The 19,914-nt window shown below is 37.8% G+C and overlaps 1 protein-coding gene across 1 annotated transcript in view; it reads left to right on the top strand.

Annotated features, from left to right (window-relative positions):
* Positions 1 to 19,914, top strand: part of LOC142517908 (callose synthase 1-like) — a 64,298-nt gene that overhangs the window by 18,513 nt on the left and 25,871 nt on the right. Inside the window, exons 2-12 of the mRNA XM_075620411.1 lie at positions 545 to 645; positions 1,678 to 1,799; positions 1,883 to 1,976; positions 2,173 to 2,283; positions 2,365 to 2,481; positions 3,003 to 3,092; positions 3,181 to 3,272; positions 3,445 to 3,571; positions 15,744 to 15,881; positions 15,979 to 16,055; positions 16,121 to 16,211. Of these exons, the coding sequence (XP_075476526.1) occupies positions 545 to 645; positions 1,678 to 1,799; positions 1,883 to 1,976; positions 2,173 to 2,283; positions 2,365 to 2,481; positions 3,003 to 3,092; positions 3,181 to 3,272; positions 3,445 to 3,571; positions 15,744 to 15,881; positions 15,979 to 16,055; positions 16,121 to 16,211 (1,160 nt within the window). The remainder of the gene's footprint in view (positions 1 to 544; positions 646 to 1,677; positions 1,800 to 1,882; positions 1,977 to 2,172; positions 2,284 to 2,364; positions 2,482 to 3,002; positions 3,093 to 3,180; positions 3,273 to 3,444; positions 3,572 to 15,743; positions 15,882 to 15,978; positions 16,056 to 16,120; positions 16,212 to 19,914) is intronic.

Consider the following 19,914-nt stretch of genomic DNA (forward strand, 5'->3'; position numbering starts at 1 on the left):
TTAAGGTTAGTGGACAGTTTGGGGGGCATGAAGCACTTGTTTTAAGGTAATGGATGGACTTAATTCGACATCACCTAACCTTGCTACTGTGATTAAAGAACCATCAGCAGTAGTAATTTTTCTAGTGCTAGGACAAGGGGTATATGAACAGAAAATTTGTGACGAGTGTGTCATGTGATCGGTGGTTCAAGAGCCTAAGATCCAAGAGTTGGCAAAAGGGCTCGTGGAAGCATTGAATCGATGGAAAAGGAAACTTTTCGGACTGTGTCAATGAGGTAAAAGGGCTTGTGGAAGCATTGAATCCGATGGAAATAAGGAAACTTTTTCTAAGTATCCTAATTTTGCAGCTAGACACAACCAGCCTCAAATCAAGAAAACAAATGATTCCTTCCCACATTGATCTTTCATAGTATTTGTTGTTTGAGTTTTTTCTGAGCTGCACAATTTTATTATGTATTTGCCCAACTGATTTGTGAAGCATTCTTTTGATTGTTTACTGTTTTCTTTTAAATCCAATGTGTATTGATGTGTGCTTTTGAATCAGGTCGGTTCTATGCCTTTGAGAAAGCTCACCGCCTAGATCCAACTTCTAGTGGACGTGGAGTACGCCAATTTAAAACTGCACTCCTTCAACGCCTCGAAAGGGTATTTCATATTTGAATGCAATTTGGTTTCTTACCTTTTGCGTGTCAAAAAAAGAAGGTTGATATTATTTCAATAATATTGGACCACTTAATTTCCTTTATTTTGATTCCAAATCTTGTACCATTACTTCTTAGAAGATTGTTTTCCCATCTAGAGCAAGAGGTTCCTTATAGTTCGACGGCTGTTTGTCTGACGTGGATGAACTAAAATCTTGTCACACAAAATAAGTCATAAATGGCTGTTAAATTATGAACAGATAAAAAAATAATGACCGGTCAAGAAATTTTATTATGGACTGTTTTTTTCTTGGATGATCCCTGCCTTTAATTTACTTTTGAAAAACTACTTCAGAAAGTTGGTGCAAATCTAAGAACTGTTGGTTTCTGCTGAAATTGGTACGAGAAAATGATGGTTGGGGTAATTAATAAAAAAGATGAAGCTATGAAATTCAAATACACTGCAGACAGTTGATCTTGCTAAAAACGGGCTAGTTTTGAGTTTCGTGTGTAGGCCAAGTAGGTAAGGATCAGTTTTCATACTTTTAAGTTCCTTGACTCATTTCGGAGTAGTTTATCTTAAAGCTTATTGTAGTCTAAATACTTTGCAAGGAGAACACCATCCATGACTGTTTAAAAGATAGATTGATCTGTCTGGTATCTGTACCATGTAAAGACTCAGAATGACATATCCCAGTGTTAGGGAGGCAAATTTGGGTGTTGATGCAATCAGCTACAGATTGAATGCTATTTTTTTCCCCAAAAATTATGACCATATTTTAGGTGATAATCTGGGAGAAGAATCACAGTTGGCGGAAATTCCTTTATTTGAATGGCTTAAAATGCATATTTAAGAATGCTGATAATTAGCTGAGAATGCCCAGTATCCTGCTTGACAGGTTATTTTGTTCTTTGGGCTCCTTTTTTTAACATGGGAAAGGTAACATAAGGCAAGGCTGGAGTCTTTATATGTCTAGGTTTTGATGCTGGGTAGTTTGCTATAAGAAAATTCTGATATTTGGTAATTTTTCTGTAGGAAAATGATACAACATTGAAGGCAAGGAAAGGAAGTGATGCACGTGAAATGAAGAGTTTTTATCAGCATTACTACAGGAAGTACATTGAGGCTTTGCAGAATGCTGCAGATAAAGCGGATCGGTAAAGTGCTCCAAAATATTTAAAAATATTTAATTTCAATTATTTATCCCACATATTTTAAATAATCTTTACTCTTGATTCAGTGCTCGGCTCACAAAAGCTTATCAAACAGCTGCAGTGCTGTTTGATGTCTTGAAGGCAGTTAATTTAACAGAATCTGTTGAAGTAGATGATGAGGTAATGTTTCGCTATTCTGTCAAACAACTTATGATTCTTCTACTTTTTTGTATCGAGCCATAGATTTTCTGCTTCTGTTGTTGATGATAATCTTTTCCGTTCTTGTTCCTTCTATGGACATGTCATCGCCGATCGTATATGTTAAATTGCCAGAACCACACGTTAACCTTCCGATTTATTTCCATTCTACGTATAGATTTTAGAAAAACACACCAAGGTCACTGAGAAGACTCAGATATATGTTCCATACAATATACTTCCTCTTGATCCTGAAAGTTCACATCAAGCGATCATGAGATACCCTGAGGTGGGACTTCATTTTCTCGGGAGTTCAGATTTTCTAACATCATTTTTTTTTCCGGAATTTAGTTGCTTCTCTCTTTGACAGATACAAGCATCTGTTGCTGCACTTCGTAATACAAGAGGTCTTCCAAGGCCAAAGGGACTGAATAAGAAAGTGGACGAAGATATTTTAGACTGGCTTCAGGCGATGTTTGGTTTTCAGGTACTGAAATGTGCTGTATCATGTTTATTCAATACTTATGACCTAGATATGGGATACAATGAGGCACACACATGGAAAACTTCAATTCTCAAGAATTCCACTCACAATTTGTCAAGGATACGTATCTGAAATAGAAACTAATGAATGCATTAATTGAAATTATGCATCCACTGAAAAAATTTAAAATTTTCTTGCAAAAATTTTCGTTTCTGTAACAAGAATTTGCAGTCTTGTCAAATCCTATAATATGTATTTGGAGCTTTATAAATATTAACTTGTTATAAGTGTTTTTTTAATAGTTCTTAGCAGTAAATTGCAACATGGAAGTGGCTAGGATGTGTTGACACATACTATTTAAGTTTCACTTTTATGAAGCATCTTCCTATGTGTCATTGAATAGTTTTGATGGAGAATTGGGATCTCAAAGTTTTGCTTTACTTGTTCTGATGAAGCCACATATTTGGCAAATCCTCATAAACTGTTTTCATACGGTTATATTCTGCATGTTGTCTTGAGTGCAGAAAGATAATGTGGCAAACCAGAGGGAACACTTGATTTTATTGCTAGCAAATGTGCACATTAGACAACCAAATCCTGATCAGCAGCCGAAAGTATCGTGCTTTCCTTTTCATTGTACTCTCATTTTAATGCATATGAGATCTACTTTGTAACAGAGTTCTCTTGTATGATGTCTTTTAGCTGGATGATCGTGCACTCACTGAAGTTATGAAAAAACTTTTCAAGAACTACAAGAAGTGGTGCAAGTATCTTGGTCGCAAGAGTAGCTTATGGTGAGTGAAATATTGTGTTTATGTTCAATTTATGACCAGAATCTTTGTCGTGTTGTAAATACTGTACATATTCTGGGGAGGAAAGGGTTTAAAAGGTTGTTCTAACATTTCTCTCGCATCTGTCTCTAGTTACATTAGCTACTTTTTAACTTATACCAATTTCTTTCAATAGGCTGCCAACCATCCAACAAGAAGTTCAACAACGGAAATTATTATATATGGGTCTATATCTTCTTATTTGGGGAGAAGCGGCAAATTTGAGATTTATGCCTGAATGCCTCTGCTATATATATCATCATGTATGTATTTATGCGTTTTATACTTTCTTCCTCCAAAGATGTTTATGTCATTTGGTCCTCTGACTATCATCTTGTTTTTCAGATCTGGCTCCATAATCGTCTAATAATTTACAGGCAACTGTCCTTTTGTTTTAATGTTTGTGCAGATACTTTTTGATATCTTCCATCGTGTAGAAACCGTTTACAAAATAATATAAATAATTCCATGCATGCTTGCACATATAGAATTAATTACATACATTATCCCAGTGAAATAATGAGATTGTTAAAAATCCTCCATGAAAAAGATCTATTAACTCCTCTTGTTTTCTTGAGCGTACACATCCTCATGTTTTCAAATCTTGAGCGTGCACATCCTTGTCAGTACGTGTTTTTAAGGTACATGTGCTCAAGATTGAAAACACGGGGAGTTAACAGTCACGAGAGGTTTTTAGCAACCTCAAGATTTCACTTAGGTAATATATGTAATTAATCCACACGTATATCAATCCTAGGACTCCTAGTCCCCAGCTCTGCAAGGATGGTTTTTATTACATTAGGAAGAGTTTTCCCTTTTCTACTTGTAGTGTAATATGTCCTCTAAGCTTGACAGGAAGGGAAGGAAATGATTATGAGAAAATTGTTTATCAGTAGATTCTGTTAGTTTTCGTGGGCCATTTTCATTGCAACATTTCCTTAATCCTATCTGCGTGACTTAATTGATTTACAATTACTTAACAAGCTGGCAGCTGCATTTCCGTGTTTTTTTGAGAAAAAGGATCTACGGCCATATGTGTATAATTGTAGTTTTTTTTTTCCATTCTGGGCACTTGTTTGTTTGCTTCTTAATCCATTGCCCAGTATCCTAGTCCATATGTCAATATTTAGTGGCACTTTGTCGGACTTTCAACTATTTCCAACTCAAATTTTGAAGTCAGTTTTTGAGTTCTTTTGAAAGCATGTTTGGTATGAAGCTTGTGAAAGTTGATTTGATGTTTTGGGACTTGAAATTGTGTCGGATCTAATTTTTTAATGTGACAGAGATATTTAAAAATCTGAAAATTAGTTAGTAGTATGTGGTTTTTTGGATTATAATGTGTGTGATATATTGATTTTATACTAGGATGAAACTTAATTTCGAAAGTGGATAAAACCAATTAGTTATCGAACTTTTGAGTGGAGGAAGGTTGTTTAGGAAGAAACCAAATGCCATGTGCCGCCCTTGTTGGTCTCGGACAGGGAGTGATTGATGGTGACAAGAGGTTGCACGGAAAATGAGCGATTCCTGGCAGGCTTCTAGGTGAACGGGAACATGAATGAACCGTTATTACATCAGAATGAAAGGGATTCTAAGTCTGTGCAGGTATGAGACTGTAGCAGGCTTCTAGGCGAAGGGGAATATTAATAAACCGATATTACACTAGAATGAGAGGGATTCCAAGTCTGTGCATGTATGAGACTGTACAATTGAGGAGGTCTTAAAAGGTTTAACAGGTTTCACACCTTGAAATCGAGAAACGACATCGACGATGCTCTTCAAAAAATTTTGAAGAACATCAAGCCTTAGTAGTACATAAATAACTCGAAACACCAGTCTTTTTATTCCATAAAATTATTCCATAAAAACAAATATAATCGTCATTACAACCCAATAATGGAAATATATAACTATCTTAACCAAAAGCAGCAGAATATAACTTAAACTAAAGTATGACGTCGAAACTTCTCTAAATCAGTACCCAAATCTATCGTGACCAAAATCACCATTTCCACGAGAAAATTTGAACCTCATGCGGGATAGGTACTTTCCAGATATTGTCATAACAAGAGAATATAGGGAAATTTAATTATGGGAAAGAAAAAATCATAGAAAGATCGGACGGAAAACGAACCGGAAGAGTCACCCAACCAAACTCTAAAATCCTCTAATCCCAACTCTAACCTGATTGCATCTAAGACTCCTAATAGATTAGCGAACTCTCCCAGCTCGATCTCATTTAAATCTTTTCTAAAACGCACATTCCATCGAAAGGTTTGATTGACTCCTATATCGACAACCTCTAAAAAGCTACAAATAGGTTTATTAGTTTCGGTACATATCCGAAACAAAGATGGAAATCGCTCTTTGAACGAAGGACCCCCTCCCCCCCAATCATCCTTCCATAACCGAATGATATTGCCTCTTTTAACACTGTCCTACTCAATTGATGAAATGCCGGGTAAGAACGAGAAATAAATTTCCAAGGGCTTCTAAAAGTCGCATTCCTGGCCAACCCCAAGTCACACCCATTATCTTGAAGACCATAAATGCTCTTTATAACTTTTTTCCAAAACGTTTTCTTTTCCTTTGTACATCTCCACCACCATTTCCCTAGTAATGCTTTATTCCTCAAACAAATATTCCCCAATCCCAGTCCTCCTCTGTCCTTTGGTTTACAAACCTGCTCCCATCTAACAACATGACAATGCGTATCCTCGTCCGCTCCGTCCCACAAAAAATCCCTCACCATTTTTTCCATCTTTTTGGCCACCCGACTTGGCACTCTAAACAAAGACATGAAGTAAGATGGCATTGCGCTTAACACTGATTTTATCAAAGTTAGTCGACCCCCCTTGATAGGAATGCCTTCTTCCAACTTGAAATTTTTTTGCCATTTTGGATACGACCGGTTCCCAAAACTCCAAGGTCGTAGGCTTACCTCCCAACGGGACCCCGAGATACTTAATTGGCCAATCATCTTTTTTGCACCCAATTGCTTGCGCCAAACCAACGACTTCCTCTTCCGAAACATTAATCCCCAACACAACACTTTTTTCAAAATTAATTTTCAAGCCCGATTTAAGCCCGAAAGAATTGAGTATTTCCACTAATGCCATCACATGCCTCTCTGATTGTACCAAAAACAATGTATCATCCGCAAATTGGATATGTGAAATTTCTAAATTTCCCCTTCCCACTACAACTCCTCTTACTTCGTTCAATTCCTTTGCCTTGTCAACCAACCTCCCCAAAACATCAACGACTAGATTAAAAAGAAAAGGGGATAACGGATCCCCTTGTCTAAGGCCTCTTTCCAATTTAAATTTTCCCCTCGGCTTTCTGTTGATAAAAATTGAGAAGGAAACACTAGACACACACCCCATGATCCACGTCCTCCATCTATCTCCAAACCCTTTCTTTTTGTAACACAAATTCAAGAAATCTCCAGTCGACGTTATCGTACGCCTTTTCCAAATCAACTTTAAGCACCCAACCCTTCTTCTTCTTCCTTCGGTATTCCTCAACCACTTCATTGGCAACTAGGCAACAGTCCAGAATCTGTCTTCCTTTGATAAAAGCACACTGGTTCTCCGCAATTGTACCGCTCAAAACTTTCTTCATTCTGTTTGTGAATACTTTGGCTAATATCTTATACAAGCTCGTTGCCAAGCTAATTGGCCTAAAGTCGTTAACCTTAATCGCTTCTTGTTTCTTAGGAATTAGGCAAATATATGTTTCGTTTGTAATGCCATTAACCACTCCTCCTTCAAAAAATTCAGCGAACACCTTCATTAAATCCCCTTTGACCGTATCCCAACTCTTTTGAAAGAAAGCCAATGTGAACCCGTCCGGCCCTGGAGCTTTGGATCCATCAGTCCCAAACACCGTTTTTTATCTCTTCCTCCGAAAAAGGAATCTCCAACTCCTCTGCTTCGAGCGTATCCAAAGGGCACCATTCCAACCCATCAAATCCTCCCCCATCCCCCTCCGATTTTCTATATTGTTTCGTATAGTATTTGATAATGTTTTCTTCAATCTCTCTCTCTTTCGTAACCACCGACCCATCCTCCAACTCCACTTTATCTATAGTTGATCTACTCCTTCTGTTGTTCAACGAGTGGAAGAATTTTGAATTTTGATATCCTTCCCTCAACCATCTCACTTTCGCTTTTTTCTGACTCTCCATTTGGAATCTTTTAAACAACAAATTTTCTAGTTCACATTTTGCAGCCCTTCTTTCGGTATGTAAATTGTCAGACCAGCCTCCCTCAGCTTCTAACTCATCCAGGTGATTTATCATGCAAGTCAACTCCGCGTATCTGACACCCACATCTCCGAAAACCTCTCTATTCCAACTGGAGATCTCGACTTTCATCCTTTTTAGTTTTTCATAAATTTATACCCTTACCATCCTTGAGTGACCCCATTGTTCCGCCATGTCTGACCAAATTTTTAAAATTATTATGTGACAACCAAGTGTTCTCAAATCTAAACGGAGCAGGTCCCCATTTCGAGTTAGTGGTATCAAACATCACAGGACAATGATCTGATGTAATCTTGGGTAGCACCATTTGTCTGAAATTTGGAAAAATGTCCCTCCAGCCATTGGAGATGAGATATCTGTCTAGTCGGCAACAAATCGGCTCAGTCCTAAAATTTGACCACGTGTACTTTGCATTCAATAGAGGACCGTCATTAAGTCCCAATTCTCCTATCAAACTATCAAACATAACATACTCGTAGTGTTTTAGAAACTGTTCATATTTTCTCCTGTATTCCTGACCACGTTAAAATCACCTCCCGGAGACCATTTGTCACCACAAATAGAGTTCAAGCCCGCTAATTCACCCCAGAATAACTCTCTGTCTCTAGGCTTGACCGGTCCGTAAATAGCAGAGAGCCACCACTTGATGTTGTCATTCAATCTAATTTTAATTGACGCCGAGAACTCCCCATTCAGATTATTACTGACCACCACTACTCTCGGATCCCGCATCACTAGTATACCCCTTGATCTCCCAACCGAAGGTAGACAGACCTAATCCATTAATCTAGACTTCCATAGACTAGTCACAAAACGCTTATCAACCTGTTCTTTCTTTGTTTCCAAAAGCACCACTAAATCCGGATTTTCCTTACGTATGACAGTTCGAACTAGCTCTCTTCTTTTTGTCGCCCTCCTCCCCTGATATTCCAAGAGAAAATTTCATAACAAAGAGTCTCGATTCTTCGAGGACGAACCTCTCTCGTAGTTAATTCCATACTTTAACCTATGAAGTTCTCTCTTCAAAAGACTCGTCGATATCTTCGCCTCAACCCCACATTTTCCATCTGCACAATCTCCCTTAATTTCCTTTGCAACACGCCGATTCTTCTCCACATCTAGCCCTTTGGAAATTTCTCTCTCGTAACCTGGCAAGACATCTACCCTCTCAGCCCTTCCTCCTATCAGACCACTAGACAACCCCAGTACAGAGAATGACGCCGGTAAAATTGAATGGAGCTTAGAAGTGAAGAATGAATACTGGTTAGTGCCTATCCCACATTAGATTTCGCATTTTCAGGTTGACTTGGCTCGGTGTGAGACATATTCCATTTCGGTGATGAGAACATCTCCTTCATTACTGCTGCCTCTTCTACACATTTCATTGACTCCTCTGATCGCAAGGAACCCTGGCTATCAGTATCTGATGAATCAAAATCATTTTCCAGGAAATCATCTTGTGAGTCGTCAAACTCCCCTTTTATTTTGTCCTCTGAATCATGAATCCCCAACTTCTCGATGTCGTCGCTGTTGACGTGAACTGAGTCTGTCTTCACATCATCGCCATAACCCGCTTCTATCCAAACACTTCCTCTTTTATGTCTTCTGCAATAGACATTCCCATAAATAGGCACTAGTTGATTGCTGGTTGCATTACCCCCATGTTATGCTTCTCCTCATCGTCTCTATTAGTCAGTGAATGGATTGGGATCATCTGAATTTTGTTTCTTCTTTTGGGACTACTTTCCTCAATATCTTGTATACTTTTCCCCCCTTTGGTTGTGTCGATGTCTCATTATTACCTGCTGAACGATTCTGTTGTTCCTTCGAATGCCTGGAACCCTGCGCGTCTTCCATCCTCTCCCCGCTGTCCCCATATGTATCTCGTATCCTTCTGGCTTCCGTGCTCATTGATTGATCGAGTATACCCGATTCTTTCTTTCCTTTGATAGGACATCTTATGGACTCCGCAACTCTTATCTGTTTCCTATGAATATTTATGTTGCCCCATCCTGCCAAAGTCCTCTTGCCATTCACCACAACTTGTGCATAAGTTTGCCGTTGATACTGCTCATATGCTACTGGATCGAAGGATTCTACCCGAATTTTTATCTCTATATTCCCCCTTTCCAACGGAATCTGCATCCTACTCTGAATAAACCTTCCTTCGATGCCTTTAACCTTGATCTTAGCTGCTTCCAGATTACGAAAAAATATTGAATCATCGCTGATGTCCAGCAAGCCCCCGCAGTGTTCCCCGATGATTTTGAATGTATCCTGCGACTATAGATTCCAAGGTATCCCATAAATTCGAATCCAGCTGTTGCAACATTTGTCTACCATATCTGACGTATTAATATCCGGTCTCCACTCCTCGAAATCCAAAGACACCCCATTATCGAAGAATCCTCTATTCAGCTTAATATAGTATGCTAACTCATCAGAATTCGATGGCCACCATACTGCTTTGTTGGCTTGAAACAGAAATAACTCAACCGGTTTATTTGTAGATTTCCCAAGAACGATTTGAATAAGCTCCCAGGAGATGTTCACCCTACCTTTGGTAACATCAATTGCTTCATGACACTTCATCTCCTTTCTTTGCTTACCACTAACCTCCATAGCTGTCAACTACCCTTGTTTAAGCTCCCTCTCTATTGTTCTATCATCCTGTTTAACTTATTTGATTCTCAGCGGGTATAAGCCACAATGTAGAATAGATTGTTGAATCTTTTTCTGATAACTCCCTGACAGTAGCTTCCCCAAGGTAATCGAAATATTCTTCCATCCCCTGAATTATAGCCGCTGGGCACGATTGTATTTTGTTTTTTGCCCCTTGTACAGAATTTGGACACCTCGATGAATCTTCCACGTTTATTATTAATTTTCTGCAGAGTGAAGACCGCATTCCTGCCCCTGTATCGATGGAAATCTGGGTCTGAGAGGGGGTTATTGATGAAGTCATGGAATCTTAGGCTTATCCAACGTGCCTCGTCACGATCAAAGTCCATCATGTAACTCGACTTCCTGGTTCTTTCTTCCCACCAAATCGAACAGCCCCCATTTCCCAGCCGCAACGTCAAAAGTTTGTGTTCAATGTGTATCACTTCATCTCGTGCTGTTAGCCTAGATACAGAGGATTTTCTCCATGTCATCGTAGCATGCATTGCTAGCGAGTATGTCATAGAACTCCGCTTGACCTGCGAGCGCCCCCACGCGAGAAAGGATATGCCAGATGTGTGCAAGAATGAATCTGTAGTAAAGACACGAACAAAAAGCGGAACACGCCCCGACTATAATAGGACGAGGCTGTAGAACTGAGGAACGATTTTGCGGCAACCGACGGTCGGCGCCGGGCTCGGTGGTGAGAGAGTGGTCGACGATGAAGGGGAATCACGAGGCACTGTGAAAGGGAAAGGGTTGGCCGCAGAAACGAAGGTAACAGAAGGGAGAGAGCATTTTTTAAAAATTCTCTCTCTAGGGTTACTTGAGCTACTGAATTAACTCTTACATGATTCACTCGAGTGATTATGACATATTTTTAATTTATTGGTTAAAAATAACACCGTTGCTAAGTTATTGTTACCTTAATTTATAACTTGCAATTAAAAATATCTTATTGTCACGTCTAGTGTTCACCCAATGTCATGATATATTTTATTACACCAATAATTATAAAAAAATAGTTGAATCACTAGACAACTTACTAAAACCCCATTCCTATTCTTCAAATCAAAGTTCGATATATTAGTGTTACCTATCACTTATAATATATTTCCTAAGTATTGAATTATTATTATTATTTTAAAAAAATCATAACTTAGATCCCCGAATCTCAAATAATACTTGATACTCAAAGTTGTCATTTATACTATAAACTAAAATCAACATAATAAAATTTATTCAAATATAATAATCAATGTAATACACCTTTCTCTAAGAAATCCTAACTCAATTTTCGAAAAATTTTGAAGTCAAATTTTTTTATTTAGTACCATCTTCGCATTTATAATTTTTTAATAAAAAAATCAGTTATCTAATATGTATTTGATAACCTTCTCCACATCAATATCCCAAAAATCATCGTCATTAAGTGATGTAATCACATAAATTATCCTTAATTGAGTAGCTTAAATCCCAAAATAGTTATAGCCAAAGTTTTGTTGCTACGGAAAATTGCTATAAAATATCTTCATTTTTGTATATTATATGGATGATCCCACCTGCAAGGACCTTGATTGGAATTGTTTGATCTCCTTTCTCTGGGGCAGAGGCGAAATAGAATCAACTTGAATTCGGGACTGTTATTCGAAATCTTAGTGAAGCACGAGATTTCTTATCTAATGTCTACTTTTCGTGAAAAATACCAATCGAAGTGAAACGTTTCTTCAATAAACAAAGGGCTGGGTCAACTATTCAATGAAATGAGCATGTTTCCCATCTCTACTTGAGAAACAAGTGGGCTTTTTCTTTGCAAAATTGTGCTGAATTTCATGTGGAAATTCCCCCAACATAAGTAATTCTCGACCTTTATCCCCGCCACAAATTGTTTTCTCTAAATCTCATAACATAATTATAAACTCTGTTATGCCATCATGGCCATGAACCATTTTTTATTCTACCAAATATGAATCCATAAAGTTACAAATGCCTGTTTCTGCAAACCATAACCAAACTCATTGTTATTCCTAAATGTGGTTTCGTCTATTGAGTGTCATGTTTTATTACAACCAACATGCTCATACTAGTCATTATTTTACCTCAACACTTCACTATCATTATCCTTGATTGAGTCCTAAATTCATAATTTAACAATAAGAAGTCATAACTTACTAGGAAATGATGTATACCTTCAGTTTCCTATATTCTCACAAACACTATACTAATCTTTAATGCCCAAAAACATTATTACCTCCCGCCATAAATATTCGTCCAATATATCATCTCAAATCCAAAGAAAATATCAAGTTATCTTATCAAGTAGTAATACTTACCCAATCTTTAATCTCCCCTCCCAAAAAATAAAAATAAAAAACCTAGTCACCAAATTTAAACTTCTAATTGATTGTGAAACATAAACACTAATGCCCAGTTGATTTTGATTTCGCCCTTTCATATTACATCTTACTCTTCTTTCAGTACTAAGCACCCTGTTTTGCTTATAAACACTAATCGCCAAATGATTTTCTCTTATTAAATCCAATTTTCCCATCAAGACTATGAACTTGGTTTCCCTCTGATGCCATTTCTATCACGTCCCGAAACCGAGATGTGACATCAACGAGGCTCTTCAATATATTAACATGATTTTGAAGAACATGACGCCTCACTAGTACACAATAACTCGAAACACCAGTCTTTTTGTTCCATATAAACAAAATAAAATCATCTTTACAACCCAATAATGGAAATATACAACTGTCTTAACCAAAACAGCGGAAGATTTTTTTTTTTGATCAGAAACATAAATATATATAATTTAAGAATGTTCGAAATACAATAGAAGCGGATGAGTGATCCGCGAAACGCAAAAACAACAAAGATAAGACAATCTTCAAAGCATTACAAACTTCCAATCCCTAACAACATTTGAAATCGAAAGATGATGAAATTCTATAACCCTTGTGATTGTAGTCGCCACTCTGAACTTAATGAGCTCCCATACTACGCTGGCGTCTGCTTGTGTGTCGTTAAAGATTCTGTTGTTCCTCTCTAGCCATATGCTCCAAAATAAGAAATGAATCATAACATACCATAGAATGCTAGCCCTGCTCCCCGTAGAGAGACCTGGATCGATGATGAACATGTCTCTAGCCCTCTGTGGAAACACCCATTGAAATCTGAGCTCTTGGATAACCATTGTCCACAAACGGCGTGAGTACGAACAGTGTAATAGTAAATGATCCTGAGTCTCTTCATTGCCTTGGCATAACGTGCACCAATGAGGGCATAAAGCACACGTTGGCCATCTTCTTTGCACCGAATCCGCTGTAGGTAATTTACCCAACGCCACAGTCCACGAGAACATTTGAACCTTTTGTGGGACAGGAACTTAAACAGCGGAAGATAACTTAAACCAAAGTATAACAGCAGAAAATTCTCTAAATCAGCACCCAAATCTATCGTGACCACAATCACTGTTTCCAAAGCTCGGTCTTCTCTCTTTCCTTGACCTTGTTTTAATTATCTTCCTTGTTCTTATTTTTGTTGTTCAACTGGAAGGTGTGAGTAAATGGGGGCGGGCATACTCTCAATTTTTAAAAAAGCCATATATATAATAGTAAATTTTGGCTGTTAAAGGAAATAATTTTTCATGTGGCAGTAATTAAGAGAAATAATCATATTTTTAAAGAGCACTGAAATAACAATGTTCCTCGTGGATAAATTGATATCAGTCTCCTATATGTTACTCCTCTTAGGGATGAGGTCGGTAATCAGTAGTGTTTAGAATACGCATTCCTACCTTTCAGTTCATACTCATTCAGTGCAAAAATACTAATCAGTATTAATCATGATTTTCAGAAGAGCATACATGCTTCTATTTGATAGAAACTACGTATTTTAAAATGTAAACCCACTTACAATTGTTGGTAAATAGTTATGGAGGTGTTTGGAGATGTCAGGAACACGATAGCACTTCAACAATAAAGGTTCGATACGAATTTACTTAAATTTTTGGTGTAAATTTATCATTGGTAGCGTTGGGGTATTTATAGAGGTGTAAGATGGTGCTTAATTCCCATGATCACCCCCAATTATCTCCATAAACTACCAAATTTCTTCCATTAAATCCTCATTATCTCGCCGGTTACTAGAATTAACTCCCCATTATAGCCATCAACACCCATTAACTTGGGAGTTACAATTCTTTTTACAACCATTGTGAGAATGGAAATGATCACTTTGACTCGGTTATCACAATATGTACTATTTATATCAATAAGATGCATTTTCTTTTCGGCAGCTCATCACGTAAAAACTCCAAAGTTAAGCATGTTTGACTTAAGACAACTCTGAGACGGGTGATCTCCAAAGGTGCGTGTGAATGATGACATAAGGACGTTGGAAAGATCCGTGTTGGTAAAGTGAGGTCAATCTTTGAATTTGGGGCATCACAGTTGGTATCAAAGACGACTTCTCCTAGTACGGTGTGGTTCGAGGACGAACCAAGCGGAAACTGGTGGATATGTGACTCCAGGGGACGACGGAGTGGGGAGTGATCGCGGTTCCATGAGGTTGCACGGACACGGAGCGGCTCCTGGTAAGCTTCTAGGCGAAGATGAACGTGAATGAACTGATCACACATTGGAATGAGATGGATTCCAAGATTGTGCAGGTATGAAACTGTAAAAATGAGGAGAGTTTAAAAGAATTGATAGGTATTACTCATATCAATAAGATGCATCTTTTTTTCGGGTGCTTATCACATAAGAGCTTCAAAGCAATTCTTGAATGAGTGACCTCCTGAGAAGTTTACGAGGGTGTGCGTGACTGAGAATATAAGCACGCTGTGAAGACCTGTTTTGGTACAAGTTTCCCATAAAAATCTATGTTGTTGACTCCATCTATTTAAATACTTCTTTGTCATTCCGAAAATGTGTAACATTGAACTACTCTATGTAGAAAAAATTGTAATGTCTGACCCCTCAGTTTCCAATTAATCATAATAGCGAACAAAAATAGTTGGTTCTTTAATTTTTGAGTGGACGTAAGAGCAATGTAATATTCTTCCAGAGAAGCTGCCTCCGGGCTCAGTTTGAATTTATGCTCAGTGAATATTTGAATGCTCTGGCCACTTTTTCAATGGTATGGTTACTTTTATATCTATAGACAATGGCCACTGTTTTAACTATATGGTAGAGTTTCTTTTATCTGAACTACCAAAATATTGGGCATTAAAGCTCAAGTAAGATTTGGCATTGTCTATGGTTGAGAATATTGACATAAAAAATCTGACAAGTTATTTCCATGTTAAAAATCTATTTCTCCTTGAGTTTTTGGGTCATTGCAAAGCAAGTAAAGTACAGGATGCTGGTTGGTATCTGATTCTTGTTTCTTTTACGATGAATATCTAAGAAATGAGTCTTGAAGTGGTTGTTTGTGGGGGTTTAACCCTGCTTTGATTCTTGATTGTTTTATATAATTTTCTCTCTTGGCTCTTTGTTCAGATGGCATTTGAGCTTTATGGTCTTCTTGCTGGACATGTTAGTTCTGTGACTGGTGAGAATATCAAGCCTGCCTATGGCGGCGATGAAGAGGCTTTCTTGAGTAAAGTTGTAACTCCAATTTATAATACAATAGCTGAGGTGACAATCCTATGTTTGGTTCTCAAGCCTTCAGAGATCTTTCTTTTTGCCATACTTTTTTTATTTTAAGTCCATGACTTTCATCTCTGCCTTTTAGGAAGCTAAAAGGAGCCGGGGTGGGAAATCCAAGCATTCTCAGTGGAGAACATATGACGATTTGAATGAATACTTCTGGTAATATGATCCCATCTTATGGCCTTTATGTCAAACGATGTTACTTATCTAGTGGTAAGTTGCAGGTCACTTAATTGCTTCAGACTAGGTTGGCCGATGCGTGCTGATGCTGATTTCTTCCATGTTCCCTTTGAAAAACGTTCAGATAAAAGTGAAGTAAGAATTACTTTTCTAAGATGATGTATTTCGACATGGATTGTTCTAATCTTTTATTTCCTTTCAAATTCTGCATTGGCAGTAATCAAATTGTAGGTGCATGAGTTGTTCCTAATTTCAGTAGATAATTTTGCCACTGGTGCCCTCTGTTTTCACTTTTGCTCCAAGAATTCTGGTGAATTTACATGGCATATAAGATTTTTATTCTGGGTCTCTTGAAAAAACATTCCAGATGTATCCTTACAGTTCTTAGGTTTAATTGAGCATGTGTCCTCTGTTAAGGTTTGACTTAGAGCGTCCATTTTATGTTGATAATTGGATTCAGATGTGGTGGGCTGGTCACTACATGAATTAAAATGTTTGGCCAAAGATTTTGAACCTTTGGATGAGATAATTTTCGTTGGTTGAAGAGAAGGCTTAGAAGTTGTGGGGCCCTTAACTGCTAATCGTTATTACAACGCAATTTGATTAGAGTTAATTAATTACAGCGGAAAACGAGTTTAAATTTTCTTTACAATGATCCCAAAATGTGTCAACTATAATTATAATACTAAAAATAGTATATAATATAGTCTGGTCTAATCACATCACAACATAAAATATGCCAACACATAATCAACTACCAACTACAGACAAACAACTCATATCCTCGGGACATGCCTCGGTATATAGATACATATATACACTGGGAAAAACATAAAACCTCAACTCAGACGTGACTCCCTCCAGAAGTACCTTTTCCGGTCTCCTGATATCCTGGAGTACCTGTCATTGCCCACATACAAAGACAACAACAGCCTTCTCTCGCGTGAGCAAAGCTCAGACTGAAACAACCACAATATATACTACAAGTATCTAAACAAAGATATATAATATGCAATGCATGTATGTCGTGGAGGTATCAGGTCAAGTGCCCATCCACTGAGCACATGTCAGAATCAAATGAATCGCTATCAAATCAATGCTCGAGCTGGCACACCGGCCTCGATCATGGATACTCGTATGATAACGTCGACAAAGCGTTATCAAATCCAAAATCTCAATCAATCATCGGGGCCACTAATGACTATGCTTTAAGGGCCACATAATGCCAAACATAGCATCGTTTTCACAAACCCCAGAATCAAATCCATTTATAATCGGTATCCAAGTATCATAGCTCAACGTGTATGTCATGTATGTCACATCAACTTAACAAATAAGACATATAGACATATAATTTCAATCAAATCAATCAAACATATATCATATGGTACAGTTACCTGTCGTATGTTACTCGGTCGTAACATACCTCAATTCTTCGTTTTCAGTCGATGTAGCTTGAAGATATCAGTATAAAAATCTATCTACATCAATAACAGATTCATTTCAATCAATAACATCATTCAAAATCAACAATATAAGTTTCAAATATCTTTTGAAACTTTGAAAATTCATATCAAGCTTGTTATCTTATACAAGCTTGTTGTGAGGCTAATCGATCTAAAGTCCTTCACTTTGATGGATTCTGTTTTTTTCCGGATCAAACAAATATACGTTTCGTTGGTTGCCCATTTATGATTCCGGTGCAAAAAAACCCATCGAAAACCTTCATTAAATCTTTTTTGACTATATCCCAACATTCTTGAAAAAAAGCCAAGGTAAACCCATCAGCCCCCGGACTCTTACCACCATCACACTGAAAAACTGCTTTCTTGATCTCCTCTTTTCTGAGAATTGCTGTTCTAACTCTCGACTCAAAACTGCATCAATGGGGCACCACTCCACTCCTTCAATCCCTCAACTTCTCTATGTCACACCATACAACTCCTTAAAAAATTTCAAAATAATGGTGACAATTTCATCCTCATCACTCGTAATCGATCCATCATCCCTTTCCAATCTGTTAATGGTAGCCTTACTCCTCCGCTGATTAAAAAGCGAATGAAAAAATTTTGAATTCTGATCCCCCTCTTTAATCCATTTGATCTTGCTTTTTTGATAATTGATTGGATTATTTCGACATATCGACTCTTCTAACAACCATTTTGTCTCTTTTCTTTCATTCTATACTTCTTCCGATCCCTGATCCTCACTCTCTAAATCATCAAACATGCTGATTTTTCGTCTTAACTCCACAACTTTCATTTCCACCATCCCAAAAACCTCATCATTCCAACGTCTAATTTCAACCTTCATTGCCTTGAGTTTCATCATAAATCTGTATCCATCCCATCCTTGAATCTTCGTATTGTTCCACCACGATATTGCCAAATTTTTAAAACTTTTATCCCTCAACCACACATTCTCAAAGCTAAAAGGTGTCATACCCCACTTACTTTTTCCAAATCCAAAACGACTGGGAAATGATCTGAAGTGATTCTTGTCAAGATTGTTTGTCTATAAAATGGATAAGTTTTAGTCCATCCTGCCGTGAACAAGAATCTATCCAATCTGCAACAAATTGGTGAATCCCTGAAATTTGACCACGTGAACTTTCCATTTAGTAAAGTGGATCACACAACTCCAATTCTTGTATCAATGTATCAAAACAGAGCATGCTCGAAGTCTCTAATCGACTATTCATTTTCTCACTTGTTCTAACCACATTAAAATCTCCCCCTAAGCACCATCTATCTCCACATAAAACCCTCAGCCCAGCCAATTCATCCCAGAAATTATTTCTCAACCTTGGTTTACATGGCCCATATACAGCCGTAAACCACCAATCAGTGTACTCATCCTTTTGAATATGTATTGAAACCGAAAATTCCCCTATCAAGTTATCCTTAACTGAAATGAACCTTGGATCCCACATAATCAGAATCCCGCCTGACTGACCAGCTGCCGACAAAGTAACCCATTCCACAAACCTTGATTTCCATATACTTGCATTAAATCTCCTATCCACCACCTCTCTTTTAGTTTCCTGCAGCACAACTAAATCTGGTTTTTCTTTAGCAAGGACGGCATGTATCAATCCCCTACGTCTAGATGAACCCCCACCCCTAATATTCCATGAAAGAACTTTCATCGATTCACTACAATAACCTTGTCACTGTAGCTGAAACTACATATTTGTCTCTCCACCATCCTTCCTGTCTTTTTGATAATCCGAAAATTCCACTTTTTCTACACTCATCTTCGATAGACACTCATTTTCAACCACCCACACATTTTCCAGCATCTCCAGGCCCTCACATCTCCTTCCAGCTTCGATCCCGTGTTGTTGCCCTAAGGAATTGTATCCCGACATACCCGACTCTTCAACCAAATTCGAATTCCCCACCCCTCCTATATTCTCTACCCCTCCCACCAACCCCACATTTGATACCGACAAGATTTAGAATAGAAAGAATTTTGATCAAGATAAGAAGAATTGGGTACATTGCAAACCTTACTCGGAGATAATTCTAAAAAGTCCCCTAAATCTTCGAGTTCCATGGAGTGCGGAGTCGACTCATCTGAAGTTACTGAAATATGACTGTCAACTTCACTGAATTCGCATCCTTCGTTTGAGATATCATCCATTACATCTGTTGTTAGTTCTTCTCCATCCAGTGTTTGTAACCCATCCTCAATGGGTGTAATCTTTGGAGCTCCTCCCTGGAGTCGAGTGATTCATTTTTTGACTTAAAAAGTTTCCTTCGATAAACGAACTCAAACTTCCTTTCTTTTGGACTATTCTCCTCCTTTGTGTGGTTAATCATCCCTTTCAGAAATT

The sequence above is a fragment of the Primulina tabacum genome, chromosome 11, assembly GCF_025594145.1.
Source record: "Primulina tabacum isolate GXHZ01 chromosome 11, ASM2559414v2, whole genome shotgun sequence".
In the NCBI taxonomy this organism is placed as follows: domain Eukaryota; kingdom Viridiplantae; phylum Streptophyta; class Magnoliopsida; order Lamiales; family Gesneriaceae; genus Primulina; species Primulina tabacum.